At 44.1% G+C, this 16,434-nt stretch overlaps 2 protein-coding genes across 3 annotated transcripts in view; both read left to right on the top strand.

Annotated features, from left to right (window-relative positions):
* Positions 1 to 549: 549 nt before the first annotated feature.
* On the top strand, positions 550 to 11,451 carry epc2 (enhancer of polycomb homolog 2 (Drosophila)). 2 transcript variants are annotated; one of them, XM_056388447.1, is made up of 14 exons: positions 550 to 982; positions 3,335 to 3,494; positions 3,797 to 3,942; positions 4,085 to 4,291; positions 4,366 to 4,514; positions 4,737 to 4,866; positions 5,620 to 5,823; positions 5,992 to 6,075; positions 6,743 to 6,876; positions 8,801 to 9,120; positions 9,700 to 9,830; positions 9,998 to 10,154; positions 10,400 to 10,643; positions 10,855 to 11,451. In XM_056388447.1, exons 1-14 carry the CDS (start codon positions 830 to 832, stop codon positions 10,922 to 10,924), a joined length of 2,289 nt encoding a protein of 762 aa, XP_056244422.1. In that variant the 5' UTR covers positions 550 to 829; the 3' UTR covers positions 10,925 to 11,451. The 2 variants fall into 2 exon arrangements, with proteins under 2 accessions (XP_056244422.1, XP_056244421.1); XM_056388446.1 differs by having other exon boundaries at positions 9,697 to 9,830.
* A 544-nt stretch (positions 11,452 to 11,995) lies between these two features.
* The window catches only part of LOC130177035 (kinesin heavy chain-like), a 20,138-nt gene continuing 15,699 nt past the window's right edge, over positions 11,996 to 16,434 (top strand). The window contains exons 1-7 of the mRNA XM_056388445.1: positions 11,996 to 12,361; positions 14,261 to 14,348; positions 14,968 to 15,041; positions 15,112 to 15,216; positions 15,933 to 15,981; positions 16,061 to 16,116; positions 16,203 to 16,290. Of these exons, the coding sequence (XP_056244420.1) occupies positions 12,227 to 12,361; positions 14,261 to 14,348; positions 14,968 to 15,041; positions 15,112 to 15,216; positions 15,933 to 15,981; positions 16,061 to 16,116; positions 16,203 to 16,290 (595 nt within the window). The 5' untranslated portion in view covers positions 11,996 to 12,226. The remainder of the gene's footprint in view (positions 12,362 to 14,260; positions 14,349 to 14,967; positions 15,042 to 15,111; positions 15,217 to 15,932; positions 15,982 to 16,060; positions 16,117 to 16,202; positions 16,291 to 16,434) is intronic.

Below are 16,434 nucleotides of genomic sequence, written 5' to 3'. Positions count from 1 at the left end.
AAGAAGACTTTCAATATCTTCTATTATATACACAAAATGATTCATTGAGAAAAAAACCTGCTCAATAACTGATTATAAAAAATATGTTGGTCGCAGTTTGTCTTCCTCGCCTCTTCATCTTTGTAGAATTGAAGATCATTTTGCTTTCAGTTGATGCAGATATAAGTGTTTTTATGAATAGTATTCAAATATCTAAAAGTATATCGCGGATCACTTGATTGTAGTGTAATTGATTATAGTGTTATTAAATAAAGCTCAACTGTACCTTGTCATTGATATATTAATGATTGGAAACAGTGAGTTGATTAACAAAGTCAATAATATGTGTAGGTCAGTATACAAACTTTCACAGGTGAATATTTTTTATAACACATAACTGTAATGGTTGTTAATGTGCAGCAGGGTTCTGTCACAGTTTATTAACGCAAATTTTTTTCTCACTTCTAGAACGTTTTAAAAAACTTTATTAACCCTACATTCTTATTTTAGATACAAAGTTGCCTCCTGTAGCTGCGCGCGCACTTTCACGTCTCGCGTGTGTCTTTTTGACGAGTACCGCGGTGGCTGATGGGATCGCTCTGCCGCTGGTGTGGACATGTCCGCCATGTTTTCCGCGGCGCAGGGAGCGGACCAGCCAGGAAAAACGGCCCCTACATCCCGTTAAACCCGCACACTGATGAGTCCTCCCGCCGGTTACTGGAGCAGGGGACACCGATGAGCTCTACTGCGGCCGACACAGTCGCGTCCGGAGCGGATTCACGTCGGTAGTGGAGCGGGTTTGTGGCGGGATTCACGGCTCCTTTGGATTGTCGCTGATTTGGCGCAAACAATGAGTAAACTCTCGTTCCGGGCGCGAGCGCTAGACGCCGCCAAACCGCTCCCGGTTTACCGCAACAGAGACCTGCCGGACCTGACCGACTGCGTGTCCATTAACCGGGCCGTCCCGCAGATGCCCACCGGGATGGAGAAAGAAGAAGAGCTGGTACGGACATGTTTTATTTTAAACTGTGTGTCTGTTAGCGTTAGCTGTGCCACGGTGGGATTCACGACGTGTTTACGTAGAGTTCTGTCCGTACGCCGTGTATGAAGAGAGGGCCACACGCATGAATATACGCAGGTTACGTAGGCTTGACGTACAGTGTACGCTATTAGCGTAGCGCCAATCAGGCTTGGACGCTTTCTGTGACTGACGAAGTTTCACGTAGTAGTCATGACAACGGGCGACGCAGACTGTGAAGTGTCCCTGCTTGATGCTAGCTAACCACTGCTACATTACCGTCAGTCTCTGCCGGTAGAAACGTAAACATGAGCCCGTGAACTGTCCCGTGACACCGCGGACAGTTATGAGACCCGTCCCCTGCACACTGGTGCTGTCCTGACTTTTGACCTCTCTGCTGCCATCCGATTGTGAGCTCTGTGATTTAAAAAGACTTTATCAACTGCAGCATCATCAGTTAGGATTACAGAGCGGAGTAGAAACAGACCAGATCATCAGAGCAATATATATACATATACAAATCTATATATGTATACATACAGGAAATGAGCGTTAGTCCACACAGTGACATAGCAGGTCGTCTTCAGGTGAACATCCACCTGAACAGAAACCTCACAAACAACAATCACTACAGAATGACAGCTTCCTAAAACAGTGGTAACACATGATGTCATAAAGTCCACATTATTGCATTAGGGCTGCAAGTGAGGATGATTTTCATTATTGATTAATCTGCCAGCTGTTTGTTAGATTAATTGTTTAAATCATCGCAGTCGAACTGTCCAAAAGTCAAACCCATGTTCACAGTGATGAAGTGAGGAAGAGTTCAGAGAACATCTGTCACTGCTTCACTGTTCTTAATAACGACTAAAACGAATAATAAATTATCAAAATATAGACAAATATTTTTCTGCTAGTTGATTAATCGACTAATCCTTTCAGCTCTGCATTTTTTTTCTTTTTGTCAACACACGAAAATGATTACATATTGACAGGGTGTCACCAGGACTGATTTGAATCATATGATGTGCTGAGTGTAGGTTTTATATGGTCAAAGCCTGTAGAACACTGAAGGTTTTAGGAGCTCATATTATTCACTGTGAGAACTGTGGTGCTATGAAACTATTCTCCAGCAGCGAATCAGCTGGCAGATACCTGACAGATAAATCCAGACTCTGTACAGGCTAGGTTATTCTATCTGGAAAAAGAGATGATGAATTTAACAGGTTAGTGTCAGAGGTTTTTAAACAGCAGGAGAACTCTGTAGAACAGAAGTTAGAAACCCTCACAACGTCTGAATCACCTGGTTTTAACTGATCATTAGTCTGATCTGTTCTTCATCAGGACTGACTCAGTGTCTCTGATGTCAGACAGTTATAATCTCTCTTTCAGCTCTGGTGGAAAGAGGAGGCGAACCTTAAAACCTAGTTGAACCTGAACCCAGGTCTTCAGTAGCTGCTGATCAGACCTGCTCAGTGTTCAGGACGAGGTCTGGACCGTTGTTACAGAGCTGCTTCAGTCAGACAGGTTATCTCTCTGAGCTCAGTAACATTATCTCTACTGGGTTCAGGTCTGGGTCTGACGGGACCACTCCAGAAAGTGGATTTTCTTTAATGTTTAGGGTCATTGTCTTGTCCTGAGCTTCAGAAGGTGGACAGACACCCTGACATGATCCTGAAGAGACCTGGATAAACTGATGATCTTGATCTGGTCCAGGTCCAGAGGCAGCAGAGACCAAGATCCTGCTCCACTTGTGGGAGGAGGTTTACTCCACACACAGAGCTGATGTTCCTCTACAGTTCACCCTCAGTCTCTTCAGTCCATCAAACAGTTTCAGTTAAAGTGATGAAGCAGCTTCCTCTATGGGCTCCATGACAGCAGGACTCCATGAGGACCAGGGATGTGAACCAGCTCCAGTGATTTCTTTAAATCTTCAGCTTTGACATCTCTTCATCCTCAGTGTCTGAGATTTTTGTTGTGAGGCTTCACATCAGCAGATGTTTCTCTATAAGTCTCTAAACATCAAAACCTCCAGACTGGATTCACTCACTGACTCCCGGCCTGACTCCTCCTGAGGTTCACACACTGTTTCAGCTTCACTGTGAATGTTTGAGCAACAACACAATGATTAGTGTTGTTAGTTAAACACATAGTTTGTTTATTATTGTCACTTATATGAAGATCTGATCAGATTTAACGTTACTGATAAATACAGATGAATCACTGATGACTTCTTACCTCTGTACATGATGACACTGATGATGAATAGGACAGAGGTCTGGGTTGTCTTCTTCGTTGGTCTGTACAGGTGTTGATATGTGTGTCTGGTTGTTTCAGGAACACCACCTGCAGAGGGCGATCTCGGCCCAGCAGGTGTTCAGGGAGAAGAAGGAGAACATGGTGATCCCTGTACCTGAAGCAGAGAGTAACACCACCTACTACGACCGCCTGTACAAGGGAGAGGTCAAAGTTCCCAAACAGCTCATCCACATACAGCGTAAGTACTGCTGTACTACATCTGTACTGCACACTGACCTACACCTGTACTACACCTGTATTTCATCCTGTACTACAGCTGTACTACATCTGCTTGACACCTGACCTACACCTGTATTGCATACTGTACTACACCTGTACTATACCTGACCTGCGCTACGCCTCTTCACTTCTTCAGCCTCACAGTCTGAGAAAAAATCTGTTCAACACAGATATCAGTACTGTATTACTAACACCAGTACTGTGTGTACTACACCGTTACTCTGTATACTAACATCAGCACTGTGTACTCTGGTCCTGTAGCTCTGGGTCTGGACTTGGAGCAGCCGGACTACGACATGGACTCAGAGGACGAGACGCTGCTCAACAGACTGAACAGAAAGATGGAGATAAGACCTCTGCAGTTTGAGACCATGGTGGACCGACTGGAGAAGGCCAGCACACACCAGGTAACACACCTGAACATGGTGATGGTCAGTGTGAAACTGCTGGGGGTGTGTTCAGTATTTTATTTCAGAACCAGGTCTCTATACTGGACCCAGAATCTCCTCTTGAGCGGTTCTCAGCTGACCCCTCTGGTTCTGGTTTCAGTTGGTCTCTCTGGCGGAGGCGAAGTTGCTGCTGAACGAGGATGACTACCTGCTGAAGTCGGTGTACGACTACTGGGTGAGGAAGAGGAAGAATTGTCGGGGTCCGTCTCTGATCGCTCACATCAAACAGGAGAAGAGGGACGGATCCACCAACAACGATGCCTACGTGGCCTTCAGACGGAGGACGGAGAAGATGCAGACCAGGAAGGTAAGTCCACATGTCTCCTCCAGTTACAGAGACGCAGACGAACAGTTTACGAACAGATGTTTCTTCTTCCTCAGAACCGGAAGAACGACGAGGCATCGTACGAGAAGATGCTGAGACTAAGGAGAGAGTTCAGCCGCACCGTCACCATCCTGGAGATGATCAAGAGGAGGGAGAAGTCCAAGAGAGAGCTGCTGCACCTCACCCTGGAGGTGGTGGAGAAGAGGTGAGAAGGGGAGAGGAGGGAGTAGTCCAAGAGAGAGCTGCTGCACCTCACCCTGGAGGAAGAGGCGAGAGGGAAGAGGAGGGAAAGGCTTTGTGTAGTACCTGGTTACATCAGATGTGACCTCAGACCTGAAGACCTGGGTCTTCTCTGATTGGCCGTGACAGTCTAAATGAAGGTTGTTTTGGGCTGAATGAGTGGTGATGATGCGTTTCCTGTGTTCAGGTATCAGACAGGAGACTTCAGTGGAGATGTCCTCAGAGAGGTCTCACTCCCTCTTGTGGAGAAACCCGTGTACAGCAGTCCAGTCACTCTGAGCAACAGCAGCAGACACAAGACAGACATCAAGATCAAGGTATAAACACCTGTGTGTGTGTGTGTGTGTGTGTGTGTGTGTGTGTGTGTGTGTGTGTGTGTGTGTTTCTCTATCAAACAAAATGTTTATAATAATTTGAACCAACCTGTCATGAACTCTGTAGAGTTCAAAGTTTGTCACCTTCAGATCTAATCTGTGAAAATCATCAACCAATCAGAGGACGATGACCACACCTTCCTAAATGAACCACCTGTTACCTGCTCACCTGAGCGACCTGAGCACAATGTGTTTTCAGTCAGACAGGAAAGAGATGAGACCTGAGGTTTTAAGGTCCTGGCAGTCCAGTGACATGGACTGGACTCTTCAGGACTGGTGGTGGTCAAAGGTCACTGTGACCACACAACATAACAAGAATTCATACACTGGTTTACTGAGGAGGTGGTTCAAGTTTCTTCTCTGAAGGTTCTAATAAAAAGTTTTACTTTTTTTCTGTTTTTCTTTAGTGAACGTCAGTTTTTCATCGTTTGTTTCCAACAGTAAAAAAGACCAGATCTTTATTTTCAGTGTTTTCATCCAAATGTTTGAACCTTATTCTGCTTTCCTCTGTGTGGAGCTGATTCTCATTTAACCACAGAAGAAGAAGAAAAAGAGCTTGTTAAGGATCCAGTCAGAGCTCACAGGATGAAACCATGATGTGACATTTCAGTTGGTTTCATGTGTTAATGTGAGGAAGGCTCAGCCTCCTCATCATCGATCCATTCAGTTTATTATCAGTGTCTGTTCTTCTCTCAGATGCAGAAGAAGCAGGAGTCCATCAGAGAGGAGCTTCCCTTCGACCTGCTCAGACCAAAGAAGAAGAACATCAGACGGGACAGATTATATCCTCCACAGAGACGCCCCGGTCGACCCCCCGGTCCCTACACCGTCAACATGGCTGACATCAAACAGTACGACTTCCACAGCTCAGGAGAGGACGACTGTCCACCGCCACCGCTGGTCAGTATCACATCATGTTGTAGTGAAGGACACTGAGTCCAGATGTGACTCTAACGCTGACACGACCCAAATGTGACGCTAACACTGACATGGTCCAGATGTGACTCTCTCACACTGACATGGCCCAGATGTGACTAACTGTGACTCATATTGTTGTTGTGTCCTCAGTCTCCTCCGTCTTCTCCTGATGAGGAGAACAATCCTGACGGAGTCTTTGTCTTCAGGAGGAAAGCTGGATGTCAATATCTCTCTGTGAGTCTGTCATTACCTCCAAATCTGGATAATCGCTGGGTCTTCTATCAACAGCTGTTATTAGAACGTGCACACAGTCCAGAAGTATTTGGACAGTTCCACATGTTCTTTAGTTTCCTCTGAGCTCTAAACCTCCCACACACTTCTGACTATACTGATGTGAACCTGCTCAGATTAAAGCTGAGGCTCTTTAATGATTCAGACTGAAGGTGTGAAGAACATGTGGACCTGTCCTGGACTGGACTCCTGCTGCACACCTGTCAGACAGAACATGTGACTGGTTTACAGATCATGACTCTAAAGACAAGTCTAAACTAAGATGAAATTTTCTTTCTTTTAAGTCACAAAGACATAGGAGCAGGATACAGACAGGCGTGTGACACAGGCAAGAACCTGTCCAGGTGTTCTCAGGGTTTTATACAGGTTTTATTGTTTTCAGTTTAACCTGAACACTGACTGTAGAAACACACCTTAAGTGTCAGACAGCTGCAGCCTCACTTGAACCTCAGATCACCTGTAGAACATATCACTACAGACGGGGTCCACACTGAACCTGATCAATGAACCTACCTCATGTCCATGTGGACACAGGCTCACGTGTCCTCTGAACGAATGTCTCATGAATCAGATGTTTTTATGACCTCATGATGTGTGTTTGTTTCTGAAGCCCTTTACGGAGCAGACAGGTGGAGACGACCATCCGGAGCTCCTCCCTCTGCGTCTCCGTCACTCTCTGACTGAACTGTCTCTGCCGCCTCATTGGACGGGACTGAGCCGCCGCAGGATAGGACGAGGGGGCAGGTAAACATCACACCTGACCACCTTTAGTCTTTGTTAGTGTACCTGGAGGAGGGCGGAGCTCTGTGTGGCAGATAAAGTCATCATTCATCAATTCATTAATCATCGGGTCCAAGCAGCTGGCGACCATTTCAATACCATATCTACATTACACATTACTCACCGTTTCTGATCTGAACACGTTATCGACCATCTACTGAACGTGTGTGTCACTTTTTGCATCATTTGACTGAAGATTTGTGGCGATTATAGATGTTCTTTGAGTTAACATATTTGTAAATATAGAGTGACTGACTTCTGAACTGACCATAGGTTACAGTGAAGCAAAGTTTCATCATTCAGTGGATGTGATGAAAACATCAACTCTATAGAATGTACAGGTGATTTATTATATGTAAGTTTGGAAAATAATTATGAATTATTGATACATCTTATATTTTCTGTAATAAGTCACATGCACTTTAATCAATCATTAACAAACTTTATACCTGGACTGAGTCATGACCTGAGATCAAACTGACTTCCAAATGAATCCATGCAGCTGAATCTGAGATATAAACTTTTCACATTGTAGCGCCCCCTAGAGGCAGAATATCCCAAGACTGTAGCAAAGCTAAAGTTCACAGACGTGCACAGAATTTGTTTATAATAACATCAGCCAATTTTGATTTGTTTGTGTAAAATTGATCTTAATGACACACATTTAAAAGTTTCAAGTTATAAAGACCATCAGAGCAAAGATGTAGAAGATTCCAGAGATCAGAAAGATGAAAGAATTTTGACTGTAGCCCAACCAGTTTGAGAAAATGCAGAAATGTAACCTTCATCAGTCCCTCCAGGATTTCACAGCTGTTTTTGGATCGCTGCGGCTAAAATAGCTGATTTTACCACAGCTTTTCTTAAAAATTGCAATGAAAGTTGAAACGTTTTCAGATGTTTTTTTTTGCGATGAAACTGCGGGAAAAAATCTAATTTCTAAAATATTCTCTATCTTTTTTTGTATAATTCATTAAAAATTGAAGGCAACTGGTTCCAGTGAGAATAAATCCAGGTGAGTGAAGGTGGTGACCCAGATTCTGCTCCTCTGCTATGTCTGAATCACAGGTAGAGCTGATCTTTAGAATCACTTCATCAATTTATAATGCAGTGACCCCCACACACCCACCCCCATTGAATTCACTGAGCAGCTCCGAGGCCGCCGGCAGCTACTGCCATCTTTAAAGGTGGAGTTATTTCTTGAGTGTTACTTGATGTGTGATTGACATTCGGAAATCAATCAATACACCTTAAATGTCTGATCATTAGTTTTTATCAGCTCTTTCCATGACAGACTCGGTGACGATCGGATCTTCAGCTTCTTACAAATGTAGATAAACATCAACGTGATCATGTGACTGTAGATAATTTATTTCCTCTGGAGAATAAAAGTAGCGGAGCGTCATTCAGGTGGCTCCAGCTCTACACCTGTGGCTCCACCACAGTGTTGCAGCGCTACAGAACTATTTAACCCCTTAATGTAAAACATTAAATGTCTTCACACGTCTTTAACAGGGATGTTTGTTGGTGAATGTGAGATGTTCATGTCATACACGTCTGCAGCTTCACAACATGCTTCAACACCACAAACAAGGAAGTGAGCTTGGGGACATCATCAAGGTTTTGATCCGGGACTGATGTGATTGGTTCAACTGGATGGAAACTTTGATGATTGGTCAAATTTGCAAAAAAAGTTGTGGTGATTAGACAAAAATCCAAGGTCGTGCAGAACTTACGAGGATTGGTTGAATCTGCGTTCATTTTTGCGATAAGGACTTTCTGGAGGGACTGATGAGTGTCGTTCAGTAGTGGATGGAATTTGCAATCAATTTTAATTTTTTTTTTTTTTTTTTTTTCCATCAATAACTCACGTCCTCGTCTCTCTGATCAGGATCATCCTGGACAGAGCCTCCTCAGCTTTGGATCCAGTACTGAAGCAGCTGGACTCTTTAGCACATCCGGTCTTCAGGACCAGAACCGGTACCTGTGTCCACCGGGATCACGAAGTAACCCTGGACTGGAAACCTTCCCTGTCTTCAGGAACCCCCCTCCCTTCCCTGACTGAAGTCCTGAACAATATCCAGAACCTGAGGAGGTTCTGCTTTAGACCCAGACCGGTTCAGGACCAGAGGGAGGGCAGGACCACAGGGTTCACACTGGACGACAACAGACTTACCTGTCGTCTGTCACCTGACCCTAACCCTGTGTCAGGTGAGTCACAGCGACACTGTGAAACAACAGTTGATGTGCAGGTGACTGCAGACGTGATGAAGGAGTTTTTATTCCTCTGAAACTACAGTCTGAGGGGGAGGGGCTTTGAGCTAAGAGTGAAGGGGGGGTCTTGCAGTTCAATATTGACCTGGTCTTGTGAAGAACCTGCTAATTAAAGATGGCTCTGAGGGGGATCAGTGGGAAACCTGTTACCTTTACAGTCCGGCCCAGATGTTTTTTGTCTGTCGTGCTCAGGTTACCAGGCAACCATCCAAAACATTAGGACAGATTCATTAAAGATAAACTAACATCATTTTCATCATTAAGCAGATAAGGATTCACATCGAATTAAAAGGAAAGATTTATTCTGATCAACAGGGTTGATCTATGACTTCTATGACTGTCCCTCCTACAGTCAGTCACTATGGTAACCCTGGTTTTTGAGCTATTTAATTGGAGGAAGGCCTCATCACTCCATTCGCTGTGATTCATCTTTACTGTGTGTGTGTGTGTGTGTGTGTGTGTGTGTGTGTGTGTGTGTGTGTGTTTGTGTGTTTGTGTTTGTGTGTGAACCAGCAGGGGGCATCACAGAGGAGCAGTACAACAGTCATCAACAGCAGCTGGTCCAGATGCAGAAACAACAGCTGGAACAGCTGCAGCTACAGAACAACGCTGCTTCATACAGACACACAGTGCTGCACAGAGCACAGGTAAAACACACACACACACAGACGTAACTGCCGTGTGTTTTCATGTTAGAACTTGCTGACCAATCGCAGCCCAGCATTTCTTAACTCGGTCTTTGTTGTTTCTGTTTGTGCTGTCTGGTCCTCAACCTGTCCTGTTCTGTCCCCGTTTGTCCCGGTCTGATGTCTAGTCCACCCGGTCAGGTGAGTCCAGTTCGAAGACTCTGGACTCGGCCAGTGCTCAGTTTGCAGCCTCGGCTGTGATCAGCGCTCCTCCCCCTCCTCACGGTCACGTCAACAGTGAGATCAAATCCTACAAGACCAGTGTCAACGGAGTTCACTCTACAGGTGAGCTGCGTCACCTGTCAGAGCCTCAGCTGAGGAGGACGTAACTGACCACACAAACTGCAACATAGAGAATCGACGTGGACGATAATAAATAAATAATTAAACATAAATAAGTTGAATTAAATCGTCTAACGTCGTTTACAGATCTGTTCATTGTGTTTTTATCATCGTCCAAATAAAACTTTATTTACAACAATGTGCTTGTATTGCATCTTTAATCATATTAGACTCCTCCTCCTCCTCAGGTCCCTCCAGGCCACCGTACTCCTCCCCCTCTCTCAGCAGGTTGGGGCCTTCAGCTCGAGGGTCATTACCCTCCTCCTCCTCCTCCTCCTCCCCTCAGTCCCTCCCCAACCAGAGGAGCCAGGTGGGGGCCGTCTCCCCTGCCCACCCCCACACTGCTCGACCCTCCGCCCCCCCAACGTCTGCCTTAAAGCTCGCCACCGTCGCTGCCAGCCTTGACCGAGTGCCCAAAGTCTCCACCGCCAGGTAAATATATACCTGTCCAGGTAAATTTACAGTCTGTGGTTCAGACCAGGTCTTAGTCTGGACAACATGTTATTCTGGATCAGTCGGACTGGTTCTAGTTTGAGACCTGATCTGAAACGTACTGACATAAAACTCTGATGCTGTCGGTTTGATCTGTGTTCAGTGGAGGAAGTGATGTCATGAGTGATGACATCTGTTTTTGTTGTCACAGAGACTCGAACGAGCCGGAGAGACGTGTGAACGGACTGTCAGAGACCACACTGCCCATGGAGGTCACATAACATCATATCCCATCAGCCCCTGCTCCTCCTCAGTGTCTGACCGGTGAATGTGACACGCCGTGACCTCCAGAACAGAAGAAGAAGATGGCGTCTGAGTAGAATCAGAACTTTTACTGAGTGTTGATATTATTACTATTATAATTGTTATTATTGTAATAATTGTTGTACAGTTTGTAAATGTCTCATGTAATATAGATTTTGTTTCATCACTTTAGTTTCTGAAGCAGCTTTCATCATGTGACTGCAGAATCAACTCTGATTGGTCCACAATATGTCCTGTATCTCCACTCTGATTGGTCCATGATGAGTCTGTATCTTGGCTCTGATTGGTTATTTATTTCTTATGTTTACATTTTGTATTTCTTTTAACTGTTGTTTTTTCCCAAAGATTGAAAACATTGATTTGGTGTCACAGATGAAATATTTGTGAACCGTTAGTTTTTACTTTTACGTGTTTGTTCCTCTCTGCCTTCTGATCACTGAAACCCTCATTCAATAAAAATATGCATCTTGTAAAGAGACGATGATCTGCAGCTGTAACAGAGTTTTTATATCATGAAATGTGTGTGCGGGGGGCGGGGGGGTCAGAGTCAGACAGACGCTGATCAGAAGAGTTTGAACTGAAGCTCCGACATGTTTCATTCTTTTCTGTTGGTTTTCTTCTGGAGCAGTTTCCATGGAGACAAGAAGAAGTGACAGTCGGCAGTTCACTTCCTGTTCACTCTGCGCTTCAATAAAAGACAGTGACGGACTGAGACTGTTTGTTTCTTCAGTCTGTAAATAGAAACAACAACGTGTCTGAGAACAGTCACTGTGCTGGTCCCAGTTATCAAAGTATCAATAAATGACGTTATCACAGGCAAAGATGAAACTATTGATCAGCATCAATAATTATTCAATCATATAAACATGATGTATAACGATGTCTTTTACTTTGGTACTTGAAGTTCTGAATTCAGGATCGTTATTTGTAACCGTTTTATTTTATTTATGTGATTGTTTCTTTAACTCAGCTGAAGAAGGACTTCATGTCCCAGAGTTCCCCGCGGCTCGGTGCTCCAGGGTGGACCTGTGTGAGGTGGGAGTGTTCAGTCGGTCAGCATCCTGATGGAGAGACGCCGACCGGAGACCAGACCTACATTATCGGGGCTGTGGCTCATGTAGCGGGACTCGGTGGATCTGTTTGTGGACCTGGATCTGGACTTGAACCGCAAAAACCTGAGTTGAACCCGAACCGGACCCGTCGTCGTCCTGTGGATTCGTCGGTGTTTTTCTTCTCTGTGTTTACCGGGCAGTGTCGTGATGGTGGACGCGGCGGAGTGCGGGGTGTGCGGGGTGAAGGTGATGTGTCGCTTCAGGCCGCTGAACGACGCGGAGCGGAGCCGCGGAGACAGATTTACCCCTAAATTCAACGGAGACGACACGGTGGTGGTGGCGGTGAGTCCTGCGCCCACAGTCCGTCTGACAGCGTCTGTGAGCGGACACCAGACACACGAGTACACACCCTCCCCCCTGCTGTCTGCTGCAACAATAGACACTAGAGTCAGAGCACCGACACACACAACATATACAACACACAACCAACACACAACACACAGGTCAGAAAATATTAAAGTTTCCAACATGATGCTTTTAAATGTCGTCGTTTATTCGAGCGTCAAAAACACAAAAATATTTCACTGTGTTATCAGGAGTCAGGGATCAATAATCAATATGTTGTTGTATCATGTATCTGCAGTGATCTGATCAGATTAGATATTATTAAATACAGTTTATTAGAATAATAGATATAGAATATATGGAATCGTTTGGTTTGGTCACATGTCTGTCCCAGTTTCCTGTTCATTTTGTTTTAATGAGACGTCTGACAACAAACACAAACAAACACAAACAACACGACACAAACAACACAACACAAACATAATGAGTCTGTTTGTGTTTTAATGAGACATCTTTGTTTCTACTTCAGCTTCAGAGCTGATTTAAAGTTTCCTCTGACGATAGACACACACACAACACACACACAGCACAGCATACACAACACAGCACACACAACACAACACACACAGCGCACAACACAACACACACAGCGCACAACACAGCACACACAACACAACACAGCACACACAACACACACAGCACACACGCACAGCACACACAACACACACAGCACACACAACACAACACAGCACACACAACACACACAGCGCACAGCACACACAACACACACAGCACAGCACACACACACACACACACACACAGCACAATACAACACACACAACACACACACACACAATTCAAAAATTAATTTCAGGAAGAAGAGCTGCTTTGTTCCTCTGCTATCAGTCACATGACCTATGTCAGCCTTCAGCCACCTCTGTCATGGGGACAGAATATTTCCCATGAGACTTTGCAGCAGCTCCATCCCCCTGTTCTCTCTAACTGAAATCTGTCAGTGACCTGCAGCCTCAGACAAGTCCTGGATCTGGTCTGAGATCTGATTTGGTCTTAATGTTACAGCTCACAGGGACGTTTGAGACGATTAACATGAAACTTTTTGTTTTAAAATTACTGTAATCTAACCCTTAAATTAACCTTTAATCTATTCCGTTAATTTAACCCTTAATGGACTTGATGTAGTTTGTTTTTCATTCTGTTAAAACAACGTATGAAAGGTGCAGATTTGATGTGAAGGAGACAAACATGAGCAGCAGCAAATAAAAACTGATCATTAAATCTGACAGAAAACTGTCCTTTCAGAATAAAGGGCCCATTAAAGAAGCTCCGGCTGCTCGTTTCAGAGGAAATGAACAAGGATTGGTTGTAGTTTGAAACTGCAGTTCAGTTTGTTTTTGTGCTGTGTTGTGTGTATGTGTGTGTATGTGTGTGTTCATGTGTGTGTGTGTGTGTGAGTGTGTGTGTGTATGTGTGTGTGTTCATGTGTATGTTTGTGTGTGTGTATGTTTGTGTATGGGTGTGTATGTGTGTGTGTGTGTATGTGTGTATGTTTGTGTGTGTTTGTCCTGCATCATTCATCACCACTCATCTTTCTTCTGTCTGATTGGTTCAGTTGTCACAGTGGGATACAGTTACCGTGGCAACAGGCCTCTTGGTGAAACAGAATGAGACAGACAGGAAGTGATGAGATCAGCTGAATTTATCATCTGTTTGATTTATTTTATTTATGTGTGGTGGTTTTGATCAGAAAATTATACATCATAATATATTTATATGATCATATCTAATTTATATGATCATATAAATTGTATAATATACTATATAGAGAGCTAATAAACCATAGGCTTTTATTGTGACAGTGTGTTTCCTGTGTTTCAGGGCAAGCCGTACGTGTTTGACAAAGTCCTCCCTCCTCACACTGAACAGGTTCAGGTGTACGACACCTGTGCCAGACAGATCGTCAGAGGTCAGTCCACGTCATGATGATGTCATCAGTCCACCTGTCTGTCCACATTTCCACCTGTGTGTCCTGTTTATCCGTCTCTAATTATATATGTTGATATCAATAAATATATTGATCTTTACCTGTTTATATGTTGATGAGCTGGAATCCTCTCACCTGTGTGCAGGTAGATAATTGGTTTATGTGGAACACCTGTGTGTTTCACCTGTTTGTTCTGTGTTCTGTGTTGTTGTGTGTTATATGTATTTTTATAGTTTTATTTTGTAATCACTTCCTTTGTGTGTCTTGTGGTTATTTTACTTCCTGTCTTTGTCCTGTTTCCCTCCTTGTTGATTGTCTGCCCCGCCCTCATGTGTTTCACCTAGTGTCCCTTTGTCTCTGTCAGTTTGACCTGTGTCCTGTGGTTCTCCTGTTTGCTCAGTTTTGGATTTTTCAACTTGTTCTTCGTGTTTTTGTCTTTTCAGTTTTTGATTTTGGATTTTGAGTTCTCAGCATTTTCACAGTTTTTGTAAGTTCCTGTTTCTTCTTTATTTAATAAATCACCTTTTCACTTACTTTGGATGGTCTGCATTTGGGTCCCTTATAACTACAAAACCTGACAGTCATATGTTGTGTGTTTCAGATGTGTTGGGGGGATATAATGGGACGATCTTTGCGTACGGTCAGACGTCGTCAGGAAAGACTCACACCATGGAGGTCAGTGAACAAACTGAAGATTTTTATGTTGTTAAAGTTTTTATGTGACAATAAAGTTTTTGATTTGCAGGGGAACCTGCACGACCCTCGTCTGATGGGAATCATCCCTCGTATCTCCAGAGACATCTTTGATCACATCTACTCCATGGACGAAAACCTGGAGTTTCACATCAAGGTGTTATTTTTTTTAATTTAACATTTATTTTACTAGGGCAGGAGTAACAAATACTTGGGGCGTCGTGTAGCGTAGTGGTCTAAGCAGGCGCCCCATGTGTAGAGGCTACAGTCCTCGCTGCAGTTGGCCCCGGTTCGAATCCCGCATCGGACGGCCTTTCGCTGCATGTCATTCCCCCTCTCTGCCTCCCTGTTTCCTGTCTCTCTCCACTATACTATCAAATAAAGGCATAAAAAAACCCAAAAAATATACTTAAAAAAAAAAAAAGAGTAACAAATACTTAGGGTTAATCAGCTGCAGGAAGCTGCTACAATGACGTCATGATTACAGGTGTCAGTGTGGAGCTGCTTCAGATTCCTCTCCTCTACATAAAGAGTTAAATCTGCTCTGGGACCAGTTGTCTTACTGTCAGCATTAGAAAACAGTGATGCATTCACTGACCCACCTGCTCTCCATGTGTTCACTGTTCCCCTGCTGCTCTGCTCTCTGATGCATCAGTACGTTTATCATAGCTCATGATCACAGTACTCGTCATATTTAACAGAAGAAGAATGAGCTCTGAGCTGATGACTGTTTTTTAGTATTTACAAATATAAATATGTTCTATGACATAATATGCCTGACATTTAATAATTTAAATGATTCAGAGGCTTTAGAAAGTGTTGAGACCCTTCACTGTGTTGTGTTGTGTTCACTGTGTGAACATGTCTCTGCAGGTGTCTTACTTTGAGATCTACCTGGACAAAATCAGAGACCTACTGGATGGTGAGGACAATCTTTAGCATGTCATTAGTGTTGATCCAGTTGAGCCATGTCATGTGACTCATGTCATCTCATGTTTCAGTGTCAAAGACCAACCTGGCTGTTCATGAGGACAAGAACCGGGTTCCCTTCGTCAAGGTGTGTGATCCTTCATGTTCTAATGAGGGTTCATGTTTAAACAGTATTACAGTATCAGTACTACAGTAACACTCTTTTCCTGTCAGGGTTGTACGGAGCGTTTCGTTTCCAGTCCTGAGGAGGTGATGGACGTCATCGACGAGGGAAAAGCAAACAGACACGTCGCCGTGACCAGTGAGTCTCTGTACTACTACTGCTGCTGCTGCTACTACTACTACTACTACTGCTACTGCTACTACTGCTACTGCTACTACTACTACTGTTGCTACTGCTACTACTGCTACTACTGCTATTACTACTACTACTGCTACTGCCAGT

Source organism: Seriola aureovittata, chromosome 11, assembly GCF_021018895.1.
Source record: "Seriola aureovittata isolate HTS-2021-v1 ecotype China chromosome 11, ASM2101889v1, whole genome shotgun sequence".
Lineage (NCBI taxonomy): Eukaryota > Metazoa > Chordata > Actinopteri > Carangiformes > Carangidae > Seriola > Seriola aureovittata.
The sequence above is the reverse complement of the archived record's forward strand: the minus strand, read 5'-3'. Positions and strand labels throughout refer to the sequence as shown.